General features: G+C 36.5%; 1 protein-coding gene and 1 pseudogene across 4 annotated transcripts in view; both read left to right on the top strand.

Annotated features, from left to right (window-relative positions):
- LOC111510997 (voltage-dependent anion-selective channel) overlaps positions 1–15106 on the top strand; it is a 25413-nt gene that overhangs the window by 7290 nt on the left and 3017 nt on the right. For all 4 annotated transcript variants that reach the window (XM_023166985.2, XM_023166986.2, XM_023166988.2 and 1 more), the window contains exons 2-3: positions 9638–9960; positions 14731–14958. In XM_023166985.2, the coding sequence (XP_023022753.2) occupies positions 9638–9960; positions 14731–14958 (551 nt within the window). The remainder of the gene's footprint in view (positions 1–9637; positions 9961–14730; positions 14959–15106) is intronic.
- LOC111510999 (small ribosomal subunit protein uS2-like) lies at positions 7511–8540 on the top strand (annotated as a pseudogene).

The following is a 15106-nucleotide window of genomic DNA, read 5'->3' as shown; positions in this document are numbered from 1 at the left end:
ATTTTCGATTAAAATACCTAAAGGCACGCCGCTATAGGGTATAAAACGACCTGAACTATCGTGAAATATTTTGTTTGCGACCCGTTTGCGATATAAAAATAGGGTGGACCCGGTAAAGTATTATAACCCAGGCTATACCAGTTGAGGCAAATCATAACGAAACATCAAAATTTTGTTCAAGCACTTTTATAGCGCTTGTTAGCCTGATTTTTTAGAAGTCATGAGCATATTACGCGTTAATTGCTTTTTATTTGTATCATATGAAACCGTTCGCATATCGTGAAAATATTATTATTTTAAAAATCCTTTTTTTTATTCAAAATCGTTTTTATTTTTTTGGTCAAAATTTGCATGGCGGGCAAAAAATGGCTGTCGATGTGCCGCGTGTTGAATTTCATAAACATAATGTTACGTTTTCTCCGTGGGTTTCACAATAATTAACCACACTGTACAATTAAACTCAACTTCATTTCGCTAATATTCTGACGACACAGCACAAAACTCTAACTGAACTTCAAACTGATACTTAAATGTCGTCTCATTAGCACACTTCGCACTGCACTTTCCGAACTATACTTGTCTCCTCTTCGTCGTGGTAATGCTTATATATCTCGATGGAAATCTTCGGAAGCCGGTGGAACAATTCTAGAAGCTACGCGGCATCCAGAAAGATCGAGAGAAGAGAAAAACGGGGCTGAGCCTGATTTTGACAATATCGCAGTCGATCTGCTAAGACCAGCGCTATTTTGTCAGGGGACAATTTACAACAATATTCAGGAAGTTACAGAAGTTATGATGAACAAAAAATTAAAAATTTCTAATTAAAAATTTTTTTTCAACCCTGTAGCTCAATAGTTGAGAGGTTTAGTTTTATCTGAACTTTTCTTATTAAAATCACTCGAAGAATCAAACCCTTAAGGATCATAGGATCAGAGTGCTTTACTCTGATAAAATTGGGAATCGAATAGGGGAAAGTTTATTCTTCAAAAATGTATAGTTATACGAAGATCCTGTTGAATTTTGAATGTAACGTGTAACTAGAGTCAATTTCTCTTATTTACAATACATAGTCCATGTTAAGTGGAATTGGTCTGTTTGGATATCTGTCCTGGTAAATCCTCTGTCAATAATTTGTTATAAAAAGCATCTTTTAATAGTAAACCTATCAAAAACAGTGGCGTAAGAGTTCTAAATTTAATCACTAGCTCGAAATGAAAGGAGTAAAAAGTAAGAACTATGAGACAGATGGGCGAGATATTTTTCAATAATGTAGAGTTGCGTTAGGTATATCAATATTATTATTTGCGGTGCCCACTGTTATGGTCACTGGACCTAATAATCCCAATCTAGTTTGGGTCAAATAAACGCCTTATTACTTCAAATAACTGTACTAAATTTCAAACAAATGGATTTATAGATATATTTTATGAATACTGTTTTATTTAACTTAACACCCTGTATCTCAGAAACGAAGCAACTCCGGATGTATGTTCGTTTGAACTCTCAAAAAGATCTAACTAATCACTCGTGAAGTTTCGTACCGAAGTTAGGGAACACTCTGTATTTCATTTTCAAAAAAATTAAAAATATCTACGAAAAATGCTATGACTCTAGATATCAAGAATTTGCCTATAAAATTCAATTATTTGGCTAGCGCGCTGAAGACAACCGCCAGTTATACAATAAAAAGTTCCTATTATTGCGATTGCTATCCATTTGCTCTCTTCCTGGTGAAGGAGACTCACAGTTTTGTAGCGTTCTTTGGAGGATATTTTAGGTTGACCTTCCCGACACATGGTCATTAACAGTATGACAAGGTCATCTGCATACCATTATGACTGAGCACAGAAGGAGGATAATACTCCACGTTATGGCAGAACGTTATGGCTTCATCGTGAAGTAGTTATTGTTCTGTTTATAAGTATGACCTACATCCAGCCAGTTATGGTCGATTTTATATTTCAGGCAGGGCTGATCCCATCCATTGTCAAATGCTCCTTCGAAAAATTTGGCTACCTACAAGTCTTCATTGTGAAACATATGCCTTGAAATGTGTTTTCCAGCTGTCGTCGCCAAACGAACGACACTTCTCAAAAGTTGAATCTTGTGCGTGCTAAATACAAGGCCACCGCCTTGTTGTTGACAGATCAGGTGATTTTATGATGCTAAATATGCCGATTTGCCAGTTTAATAAGCATAATAGTGTTTGTTCAGGGGTAATGCATATGAAGTGACCCTCCTGATGTGTCATTTCATTATTCTCTCAAGTCCTTTCACCCCGGTTTGGAGTGTATGTCTTTGCAGTCCACTTTAGTCATATATACCACTCTTGGTGCCAACCGACTTTGTGGTATGTAATTCCATGCCAGACTTTCACTTTACAAATAAAAGTAAAAGTTTGTTTTGATTCAGGGCAGGAAATCAGGAGCGGGTCTAGGAATTCATTGAGGGAGGGGGCAGTTGAGATAAATGTTCCACTATAAATAAATATCTGTTGCGGTTTAGTAGTGGGAAAGAGTGTAGGACTGGCTAAGGCCCCGTAATGTAACATTTTCTGCGCCCAAGGTTGGGCGCGCTCCCCTTGGCTGGGGCCGGCACTGCTGAAAGTATACCATGTCTTCCAGAAGATTTGTAATGATTTAATCGTCAAGTGATTTTCTACCACTAGCTCTAACGTTTCTTGTGGTGTGTTAATGAAGTGATGCTTTTCATTCGGAATATATCAGAATGTACGAAGAACACCTTGCCCCTCCCCCTGTATCCGCCAGTGAATACAATTTCGGTCTGGCGATGTCCGAGTGGGTGTATAATCAGATCGTCATAACTTTTGGTTCAATTAACTTATAACAATGTATTATGTTGCAGATAGTAGTTTTTTCCGGATTTTTCTGCAAGTGAATTGAGTGCCGCCTTAAAGACGGATTACCACCAAACGGACAAAACCACAACAAAACAGCAACTGTGTCGATTTCGACAAAACAGAAATTTGAGTTGTCAAAATTAGAAACATTCTGAAAACTTTGTGTCGCGAGCAACTGTTTTTGACAACTACGAAATGTCCCATCGGCAGGCGGAAAGATCAAAAGCTTTCGGTGTTTTGTTGGTGTTTTTGTAAAGAGTTCTTCGCTATGTGGAAACGGTCGGCGACAACAATAATCAACTATTCAATCTGACATAATTTTATCCCTTCCATAATCTACTCGCTTTAACAATTATATCATCCAGTAATTCCAAAATCTTGTTTTTTTTTTGGTTTCTGTCCTTTCGCTCAAAAGATTCGATTATAAAAAAAAAACGCAGACTAAACAGTAACTTTGAAATAACTCAAAAACTATTGAAGTGTGTTCCATTGACAGGTACCACAACAGCAAGTGATATTCATTCTGAAATTGAGCATTTGATAGCAGAATATGAACTCGACTATAATAAACTTAGCAGCAGCACAACTAAGTATGGCGCTCCTGCCGTGGCTGGCAAACATTTGGGCGATGTAACTGAAATCTGAAAATCTGTTTGAAATCTGTTTTTCCGTTAATCAGCTGTCGCCCCCATACGAACGACAACTCTCAGAAGTTGAGAAACTTGTGCGAGCTAAGGACTAACGAGGTCTTACCTTTTAACGTGTGATTCCTAACACGGTTGCAGAATCATCCCAGCTTCAACCAGATAAATTCTCTCGAGAAAAATATCTGGTCGAGGCAGCAATCAAACTCACGGTCTTCCGATCGTGAGTCGGGCGCACTACCACCGCGGACAATTCCACAACTAAATTAAACCATAAAACATCAGGAAATTTTGTGGGATTTTACTGGAGCAGAGCACTAAATCACCAACAGTTCAGGCAGTTTTTACAAGAATTAGACGAAAAGTTTTTTGATGTCCCTTATTTCATCGAAGTTGCTTGACCCTATTCAAGTTTTCATGTCAGAAAAAGGCAACCCAATTGATTATGACAATGACTGGTGGGTTGATTGTGCCTTTCTGGTAGATATGAATAAACACTTGACTGATCTGAATATAAAGTTACAGTGTAAAAATCTGATTGTCATCCAAATGTATTTATGTATTCAAGCCTTTGAAGCAAAGTTGAGGCTGAGGAAAAATCAGGTAAAAAATCAACCTTTGGACCGATTCCCTAATTTAAAATCTTTGGCACAGTGAACCCAAAAAAATTGGATCAAAATCTGATCACGGAATTCAACAATCGTTTTGAAGACTTCCACAAAGTGAATGAAATGGAATTCCCAATTTGCAACAATCCTTTCAATTTTGAAGCTTCACATGCATCAGTTCATTTGCAAATGGAGTTGATAGATTTTCAATCGGATAGTATTTTGGGTTCACCCAAATGTGCTATAACTGACGTTATGGCATCTAGAATTTGGGTAGACCAGGTCCATGACTTTCTTTTGCAGATTTTTGGAAAGAATGGAGTCAAATATCTACTTATAACAGTTGTTGACCGCGATTTGTTTGATGAAACTCGGCTTTCTCTGGAAACTACTTTCCAACAGTGGAATATTCAGTATTCTGTGAAGCACACTATTGAATGCAGCTTCTTTATGCTGGTAAGGGTGTGTGAAGGAATTATGTATGACAATGACCATACAAGATGGTTTCCTCCACATAACTTTACCAGTATAAAGTAGCTGCATTCAATAGTATGCTTCCCAGAATATTGAATATTCCACTGTCTGAGAGTAATTTCCAGAGTTTCGTGAAACGAATCGCGGTCAACATCGGTTATAAGATAGATATTAACGACTCCTTTATTTCCAAAAGACTACGAAAGCAAACCATGTACCAGGTCTACTCAAATTCAGTATACGATAACGTCAGCTATAGGACATTGTCATATTTGGGTGAATCCACCAATAATATCGCTCGTTTTTTGAAAAAAGAATGCGAAGACGTAGCTTACAGAACTACTAATAGTATAAGTAAATTTATTTGAAACAATAAAGACAAAACTTCGATGTCGGATAGATCAGGAGTATATAGGCTACTTGTGAATCTTGCCCAAAACTATATTGGCCAAACAGGGAGAACTTTTCCCCAAAGAATTGAAGAACATAGAAGTACATAGTTTCTTAAATAGAAAGACCATTTCCACATTTGCAAACCACCATTCAGCAGAAGGACATGAGTTCACTCATGACTATGACGTATTCGATCACCAAGTGATCATCTTCAAGATGCAGATTGATCTTCCTCTTGAAGATGATCACTTGGTGATGGTGTTGGGAAGAAATCCTGTAATATTCATTACTACACCAAAGGTTCCGAACAGTGCATTACAAGTTCCACTATTCAGTTTGACAAAACCGCAATACCTTTTTCACTATATAATAGCTTCATCAAGCGTTTTACACTGACTAAATTCCACTTTAATTGGTGCTATATATAATAATTTGGATCATATGACCTTCTAACTACTTAATTTTGTTACCTGTGTTCAGGTTAAACTGATTATAAACATTTTTACACTCGAAGAAAATTTTACCAACACATCAAATGGACATGTTATTACTATAAGTAATTACCATTTCCTCATAAGAAAAAACAGTTTCGGAAGAGGGTCATTCAGTGAATCTTCAGAATTCTCAGATTTAATAATTTACAAACATGAACCTCTCATGTCCCTCTATCAAAAGATGGTTTGCAAATGTGGAATTAGTCCTCACATTTAAGAAACGACTCTATGTTCTTTTATTCTTTGGAAAAAAGGCTCTTCCCGTTGGGCCCATATAAAGTTTTGAGAAGAAAACACAAATCATCCTGATCAATAAAGTTGCTTAAATTGTTTTCCTTTTCAATAAACCAAGCGATGTTATTGTCGGGTTCATCAGAGTGTGTCAATGTCATATGACGCTTTCTTGAAGTGGGATAGACCTGGTGTATGGCTTGTTTTCGTAGTTTTTTCTGTAAAGAATGGAGTCGATAATATTTATCTTATAACCGTTGTTGGCAGCAATTTGTTTGATAAAATTCAGTTCGTTTTGTTCAATAGTCAGAAGCTTACCATTGTTGTAGAAGCTACATTATGTTGATAAGGATATATGCCAATGTACGTATGAAATGCTTTGTGAAAAGTTGCAAAATCATATTTATTATTTATTTTAGTACCTAATAGTCATGTCTAGAATATTTATTGAGTTACTTATTTCCATTTGAATGGTGAATTTTTACTAATACAGTTGGGTAAGTTTGGGTAAGTTTGTCGAATTTGTTGATTTCATTCACCCATCAATTTAATTAACCAATGGAATGCAGGCAAATGATTCAATAAATTTTCTAGACGTGAATTTTATTAAAATTAATAATTATCATGTTTTTTTCAATTTCTCACAAACCATCTTATGCGGACATTGTCATAGGTACATAATTCCTCGACACATTCATATCGATAAAAAATAGCAGCATTCAACAGTATGCTTCACGGACTATGAAATATTCCATTATCAGATAGTATTTTCGGAATGAACTGAATCTTATCAAACAAATTCCCGTCGTCACCAACGGTTACAAGGTTATCGACTCTATTCTTTCCAAAAAAACTGCGAAAACAAGCCATTTACCAGGTCTTTACGACTTCAAGAAACAATAATACGCGTCGAAAGGACAGTAATATACCAGGCCTGTTAAAAAAATAAGATGAATTTTCATTTTTATCAAAAATCATTTATTTATTCAGTTCAGCAGTTCTGATGTGCACTCTTTGGTATCCAATCAGGCGTTTGGCTTTTTTCTGGTAGGAATTCGGTAGCTTCAGGGTATGCTTAGGGGCGGAGCTCCATACATGAGAACTATATTCCAAAGGTCTGATCTGAGCTTTATAAAGCATCAAAAGTTGCTGGTGTGTACAGTTTTCTGGTTCGAAATAGTGTTCCAAAGTTTTGAGAAGCAACCAGAGACATGATTATGCCAAGACATACTGGTTTCCATTTCAACCCCCAACACACTTATCGAAGCAGAAAGTGGAATTGTCTGACCCGACATTGTTATATCCGGTTCGGAGACATTTATCTTTTTGGAGAAAACCGATGGCCGGGTTTTGTGGTATTGAATTAAACCTGGTTACTGTTTACTTCTGGATCCTTATTAAGATAAGCAACCTCCTGCTGCCGGTGAAGATGTGCATCCGCCGCCGATCGTGGAATCCAAATGGAATGACGAAACGAGTGTGCTGTCGTCAGCAAAGCAATATATTGGATTCTTGGTTTTTTGCAATAAGTTGTTGATATACAATAGAAATAGGGTTGGAGACAATACAGATCCCTGGGGAACACCAGCGTTGATGGTAAAAGTATTCGTCGACGGCCACTTGCAAGGAACGTTGCTTCAGGAAGTTGGAGAGCCATACACAAAAATGATCCGACAAGCCATAGCTTCGAAGTTTGGCCAGCAAAATTTTATGGAAAATCTTTGATCTATTCTTTTCGATAGCAGAAAATCGCTGAGCACGCAAAACACTTATTTTATGACTCTTACCAAGTAACTAAACATGCCCGTGGCATTTTCATACGTTTTTCGCAACTCAAACAAAACGTAAAGATGTTGGGAGGTGTTGATGTTCTTGCTCTCAAAGAGGATGATGTTACCAAGATGTTGGCAGCTGGAACACATCTTGGAACTGCAAATGTGGATTTCCAAATGGAACAATATATCCATTAACGACGCTCTAATGGAATTTACATTATTAATCTTCGTAAAACATGAAAAAAACTCTTGTTGGCGGCACGGGCTATTGTAGCTATAGAACACCCTAATGAAGTGATCGTCATTTCATCTCGTACTTATGGACAACGTGCTGTCCTCAAATTCGCTGCACATACTACTGCACTGCTACTTCCATAGCAGGAAGATTCACTCCTGGTGCGTTCACAAATCAGATTCAAGCTGCATTCAGAGAACCTCGTTTATTGATTGTTACTGATCCAGCCTATTACTGAAACTTCTTATGTCAACATTCCAGTTATTGATTTGTGCAATACCGATGCTCCTTTGAGATTTGTTGACATTGCTATTCCTGGCAAAAACAAGTCTCCACACAGTATTGGTCTTCTCTGGTGGCTATTAGCTCGTGAGGTCCTTCGTCTTCGAGGAACTAGTCAACACGGTACCAAGTGGGAGGTTGTAGTCGATCTATTCTTCTACAGAGAACCTGAAGAGGCAGAAAAGGAAGAACAAGCTGTCAAAGAGGATGTTGCAGCAGTTGTTGAACCCACTGAAATTTGCTGCTCCTCTAGATCCACCAGATATTGACTGGAATACCAATGAAACTGCTGACTAGGCAGCTGCTGCCCCACCAGTTGCTCCTGTAGTAGTTGGCGCAACCCCTACGTATACAGCTAGCGATACGGACGACTGGGCAGCAGAAGAACAGTGGACAGCTACAAATACTACACAGCAACCCGCTGTCACTACCTACTGGGGAAGATCCAGTGATTGGGGCAATTAAATTGTTTTTAAATAATGACGTGTGATACATGATTTTGTATCAATAAAAAAAGCTGAAACTGTGAATATATGCTTGGGACGAGTGTATCAACATAAAAAAAATTTAAAAAAACATTAATCGAATGTGCGTAGCCTGCGAAATTGAACAGACTTTGGTGAACCCATCAATAACATCGCTCGTGTTTTGAAAAGGACAAACTTGGAAGTGGCTCACCGTATAAAATAATGATTTAAGCACATTCTTAAATAACATTAAAAACAGAACTTTATTGTCGAATAGATCAGGTTCTTGCCCAAAACTTATATTGGCCCAACGGGGAAAACCTTTTCCAAAGAATAAAAGAACATATGATTAGTTTTTCAAATTTGAAGACCAATTCTATATTTGAACTATGAATTATTACATTTCGGAAAGAAAGGTTTGAAACTTAATCTTTTGGAATGCTTGGAAATTAATAGATTTAAGAATTTAGAAAATTTGACCAAAAAGAATTGAATTCTTTTTCTCTTTTGAATTTGTTTTCTAATATGGAAATTGGTAATTACTTTATTACATGTCTATTTAATGAGTTGGTCTTTTATACTGAAAACATTTTTAATTAGTTCATACCTAAACTCGGGTAAAAATTATAAGTCATTTAGTAAATCACATGACTCAGATTGTTATTGTATAAAAACGCTCGAAGTAGCTATTGTATAGCTCAGTTTTGTAAACTGTAGTGAAAATCTCAGTGTTACTTGAAAACATTGGTTATGGTTTGCAGAATATCTTATAATATTGAATTATGCAGATACACGGGTATTGCCTGAATACCTTAACATACATTATTTAGATGCCTTCATAAAAACACTTTGTAGTTTATTTCACAAGGACGCCGTTATATTCTCAGTGAATATGAAAAAAGAATCAAAGAATTGAACAAAGTTGATAAACCACCGTGTATCTTAGTTATGAAGAATCTGAGACCCATCGAGTATTTAAAACCGTCTGGGTGTCCTTGACTACACATAAAAAATGTGCATTGCCCAAAGAAACTCGATGAACAAGTTTCTCAAAAACCGAATTTGGAGAAACAAAATTTATTCAAACAATCCATTTCCATTTCATTATCTTCAGGAGCAAAATTCGCCGTATTATAATTTTTGTAACATATTTGTAATGGAAATTTTGATGTAGGAAATGTCTCCACCACCATACTCCGATTTGGGCAAAAGGGCCAAAGATGTCTTCAACAAGGGCTACCACTTCGGTCTCATCAAACTGGACTGCAAAACCAAAACCGGCGGCGGAGTGGAATTCAACACCGGCGGTACTTCCAACCAAGAATCTGGAAAGGTGTCTGGTTCCTTAGAAACCAAATACAAAGTCAAAGACTATGGACTAACGTTCACCGAAAAGTGGAACACCGACAATACTCTGGGCACTGAAATTGCTGTCCAAGATCAACTTTTGAAAGGTCTCAAGGTGTCTGGTGATGTCAGCTTTTCACCTCAAACTGGGTGAGTATATTTTTCTTGAAAACTTTCGTTACAGGAATATGTTCAGGTAGAATTACCATAAGCTGAATTAAAAACAGATTAATCAGAAGTAGTACTCATTTAATTAACTTCATTCCATACAGTGAGCACGTAACGGATAAATTCATTTTCTACGTTATTATCCATTTTCAAAAAAACCCCTGAAACACGTCGAATTATGTATTCGAAAAGACACTCTGTGACATAAAAAAAATACCCCCCTCTTTACCCTCAACGTGACAACCTCCCCCCCCAATTTTTTTAATGCAAAAGGGGGTCAAGTGATACCTCATTTTGAAGTGTATTCAATTTTTTGTACAGCCATATCTTTATTTTTAAATTTCGTGTATGCGTAAAAAAAACAATTGAATAAATTGTGTTATCTAAATCATTTATTAAAGCGGTAGCAATCAATGTGCAACTAATGGAAGTCTTCAGATCAAGTGTTCAAACTGACAGCCATTTGTTTCTTGACAATAATAAAGGCGTTGTTGAAAGTTATCAACAACATCTTGAATGGTTTCGGGAGTGATACGTTCTATTTCTTCTCTAATTCTGATTTGCAAACTTTCAATATTGTTTGGTCTATTGACGTATACTTTGGATTTTAGGTAACCCCACATAAAGTAGTCAAGCGGTGTCATGTCGGGAGAACGGGCTGGCCACTCTATGGCAACTCGTCTACCAATCCATCTGTTGGGAAAATCTTCATTCAGATATGCACGAACGTTAGCTGCAAAATGTGGTGAAGCACCATCTTGCTGTTATCAGATACTCCTATCTATTTGATTCGGAATATCATTATCTAAAAAAAGTCGTTGGAACTAAAAAATTAGTCAAAAACTCCAAGTAACGTTCTCCGGTTAATGTTTCGTTGAAAAAATATGGTTCAATTATGCGACTATTTATAATCCCTGCCCAAACATTTACTTTTCTGGGATATTGAGTGTGGGCCCCCATCATCCAATGGAGATTTTCTCGGCTCCAATATCGACAGTTCTGTCTGACGGTTCAATATAAAAAAAAAGTTGACTCGTCGGAAAACAATATATTTTTCCTAAACGAAGGATCCAGCAGACACCTGGCTTCCATTATTTCGCAAAACACAGTTCTGCGATCTGGATCGTCTTCGTTGAGTTCATGTACCAATTGTACTTCATAAGAGTGATACTTTTCACTTTTATGTCGTAATCGGCGGCAAGTTGTCGGGTAGGTTTATGGATTCTCCTCGAAGTCTACCAAAATATCCAATTTCTTCCCATCGTCAATCAATACACTCCTGCCTGGTTTTGAAGTATCTTTGACAGTCCCAAATTCACGAAATTTCGTTTTTATTCTACTAACGGTAGATTGAGAAATGTGATGATCACGATATTTATTATTGATCATTTCACTTACATTCTTCTGGGTTCTAGTTTTGTCCCCACATCCTAGTAGTATTAACACTTCTACTCTTTGACGTTCTGTCAAATGAGACATTGCTATAACTTTTAGCATATATTGTCTGAAAGTAATACTGAAAAAGAAACACAAACAACAACTGCAAAACTGTTTTTACTCAACTGTCACGGCTGACAAATAACGGTTGGTAAAAACAAAAAAAAATTGAAGGTGCATGGCATATTGTACAGCGGACGGATTCAATGGAATACCTAGGTGATACCTTTCAACACTTTGAATTTTTTGTTTCATTATGACGCATGCACAAAATTAAAAAATTAAAGATATGGCTGTACAGAAAATTGAATACCCTTCAAAATGAGGTATCACTTGACCCCCTTTTGCATTTAAACAATTGGGGGTGGTGGTTGTAACGTTGAGGGGGGTGAAGGAAGGGGGATTTTTTTATGTCACAGAGAGTGTTTTCGAATACATAATTCAACGTGTTTCAGGGTTTTTCTTGAAAATGGTTAATAACGTAGAAAATGAATTTATCCGTTACATATGGTGCTCACTGTATAAAGGATCCTTTAACCTAGCCAGTTGTTTGTAAAAGAAAAATTTTAAATTGATATAGCCACAAAGTATACTTCGAACTTTTTTCTCTATCAATTGTCAGCTTTTCTTCATGCTTTCGTATATAGGACTGTAAGTGTCCGTCAGAACATTACTGCAGTTTCATTTCACTGTCTAAATGAAACAATATTTCACTCGTTCACTCGGACAAAAACATCTCAGTAAAAAACAGCTCAAGACTAAAACATCTGACACAGAAAAATTTCAATACAAAAATATGTCAATAACGCGCTTGATATATAGAAGAAACAGGAATATGCACGGCGATCAATGAGGGAAGTACATAAAACGCTTAATTAGAGAAGTTTTCGTATGGGATTTTATTTGACAAAATGTCTTTGTCACGAAAATTTTTCGTCCTGAGCCTTTTTTTACTGAAACCTTACTGATCAGTTATTATCGGCTGAGACATTTTTTGTAGCTGAAAAATTATGAGGGTGTATCCTTTTTTGAACGAATGTTAATGGAGAAGTATAATGCCAAAAATATTTTTTATTGATAATTCATTACCATACTGTTCACGAATTGTACGCATGGTCACTTCCTTGCTCCTGATATTCTATTCTATTCTATTCTAATTCATGCACAATTAAAGGTTCGATGTTTTCCAGCATATCAAAGATGAATGTCGCCACTTAAATTGCCTGGTATGAACAAGGGACCAATTAAAGCATCGCCTAATATTCCTGCCCAAACATTCAGTTTTTCAGGATATTGAGTGTGATCTCTGAATCGATGAGGGTTCGCATCACTCCAGTACCGACAGTTTTGTTTATTTACATTACCATTCAGCATAAAAGTACATTCATCACTGAAACAAATATTTTTTAACATTCTCGGTTCAACGCGAATTATTTCAGTCATGAGTATACAAAACTCATTTCGTCGGTCTGGATCATCATCGCCTAGTTCTTGAAGAATTTGTGTTTTGTACGGGTGAAACTTATGTAATTTCAACACCTTTCTAACCGACTCATGTGAAAGTCTTGTCACTGCAGATACTTGACGTGTTGATGCAGTAGGCTCCATTGCAACATTTCCGAGGACCTCAATTTGGGTTGCTTCATTTAGTAATCTTGGGGCATTCCTTGTTTTTTTATTTTGCCCTGATCCCGTTAGTTCAACAAATACCTCATTAAATATTCAATTTAAGCCAAAGTTTCACAATTACTGATTCACCCTGTATAATTATTATTTATACCACTGGATTGCATTTTTTTATAGTCTTTTCAATGATGTATCACAAGTAGGGGTTTGCAATTTAAACTTTTTGAGTTTTGTTGGGTGGGGCCTAGGGGGTTGATGAGGGTGAGTTCTCTTTCATGTCACTTTAATTCTTCCTTACTATCCTAGAAACGGTTTCAAGCATTTTTCGATATCAGCTTTCGTTCGTGAGATATAGCCCATTGTAAATTTTAAAATTGACACACTGTATATGAGTTTGGAAGATGCACATTTCAACTTTCATTATGTAATTTTTTGTTTTTCTCGTTTACGAAAATCTTTTATCAAATTTTGGTATACTTTATGAATAGACAGTTTCTTGTATATATTATCTTTCTGTTTGTCTGGTAGAGATAAAATATAGTTCCTTTTACATAAAAGTAGTGGCATACTTGGAGACTGGCTGTAAATCAAAGTATGGAAAAAACAATTTGTTCAGGCCAGTCTCAACTTACCTACGCTGTAGGGGAATGGATATAATCCAACACCTTTCGTGGTATCAGCCAGGGGGGTAGTTGTTTTCTGATAGGTGTCAGTGCATTAACCTACAGTGAAGGTAAGTTAAGACTGGCCTGAACGAATTGTTCTTTTAGATAAATAATTAGTTCCTTTCAATTTATGGTTCAGTCAATTTAATACTGAGATCTGCTTTTTTGTATTAAACATCAATACTTTTTTTCAATTCTTTCACTGATTATTTGTGGAGTATGTCTGTGTTGAATAACAAACAAATATAACATCGAATTACAATATTTATTAGAGATGAAACAGATAGCAGTTCCAGCCAAACACCAGGTATTCGGCCAACCTTGCAGCCGAATATTTGGCATCCGGATTTTCAGCGGCTGAATATTCGGCGGAACGTTGCCATTTGGTGCAAGTCCAGAAGCACGCTAGGCGGCGCGCGAACAATAGGGATGTTGATGAGCAAAGTTAACAATTGTATCATTTATCGACTTATTGTATTGATTGCAGTGTATTTATCTTTCAGCACCTTGCGCAGTGTGTACAGCGAAAGACTTTTTTCTGAAGCTGGCCTTATTTACGGAAACAAGCGAAACCGCTTGCTACCTTTTAATGCAGAGAAATTAGTATTCATTCACCATAATTTGCTCTCAGTGCAGTATGAGTACTAATTCATTTTCACAGTTGTAGAATTATTGTGTGATCACTGATCTTATTTCTTAAGTGATACTAATTGAACAAAGCAATTATTTACCTACAATTACTTGAAAAAAAAAACGGTTTTAGGCCGGATAGGCGCTAGTTATCTGGTATTCGGCCGGATAGTATTTAGGCCGCCGGATACCGGATATAAGAGGTTAAATGCACCTGAAGGTTAATTCAATTTTAAGATTCTCACATGATTATTTCATTCAGTAGTATTGAATATTCTCATTTTTAATTAAAAAGTATAGGAAACTCCTGCAAATGTTTCACTTTCCCGTAATTTCCAAGGCCTGTGTTTAACAGATGAAGAATTATTAATTCACTCTTATATTTCATTTTCAGATACAAATCTGGTCGTGTAAAGACTGCTTTCGTCAACGAAAGAGTAGCAGCTAACGCAGACGTTGACTTGGATACAAACGGTCCCGTTGTGAGCGCATCAGCAGTTGTCGGCCATCAGGGTTGGTTGGCAGGTTACCAGGCTGCTTTCGACAGCCAAAAATCCAAACTAACTAAAAGCAATTTTGCATTGGGATTCTCTACTGGAGATTTTGTACTGCATACCAGTGTGTAAGTGATTTAGATAATATCGAATAATATTTGAAAAATGGTTATTAAATTTCGTCAATAGGAGACTTGACAAAAAACCTATTCAAAAAAATACGTCGAATCGTAAAAAAATACTGCCCTGAAACTTATATCAAGCAAAATATATTTT

This window comes from Leptinotarsa decemlineata, unplaced genomic scaffold, assembly GCF_025532065.1.
Source record: "Leptinotarsa decemlineata unplaced genomic scaffold, Ldec_3_MD MMD2_tig00001393_RagTag_RagTag, whole genome shotgun sequence".
Classification (NCBI taxonomy): Eukaryota; Metazoa; Arthropoda; class Insecta; order Coleoptera; family Chrysomelidae; genus Leptinotarsa; species Leptinotarsa decemlineata.
The sequence above is the reverse complement of the archived record's forward strand: the minus strand, read 5'-3'. Positions and strand labels throughout refer to the sequence as shown.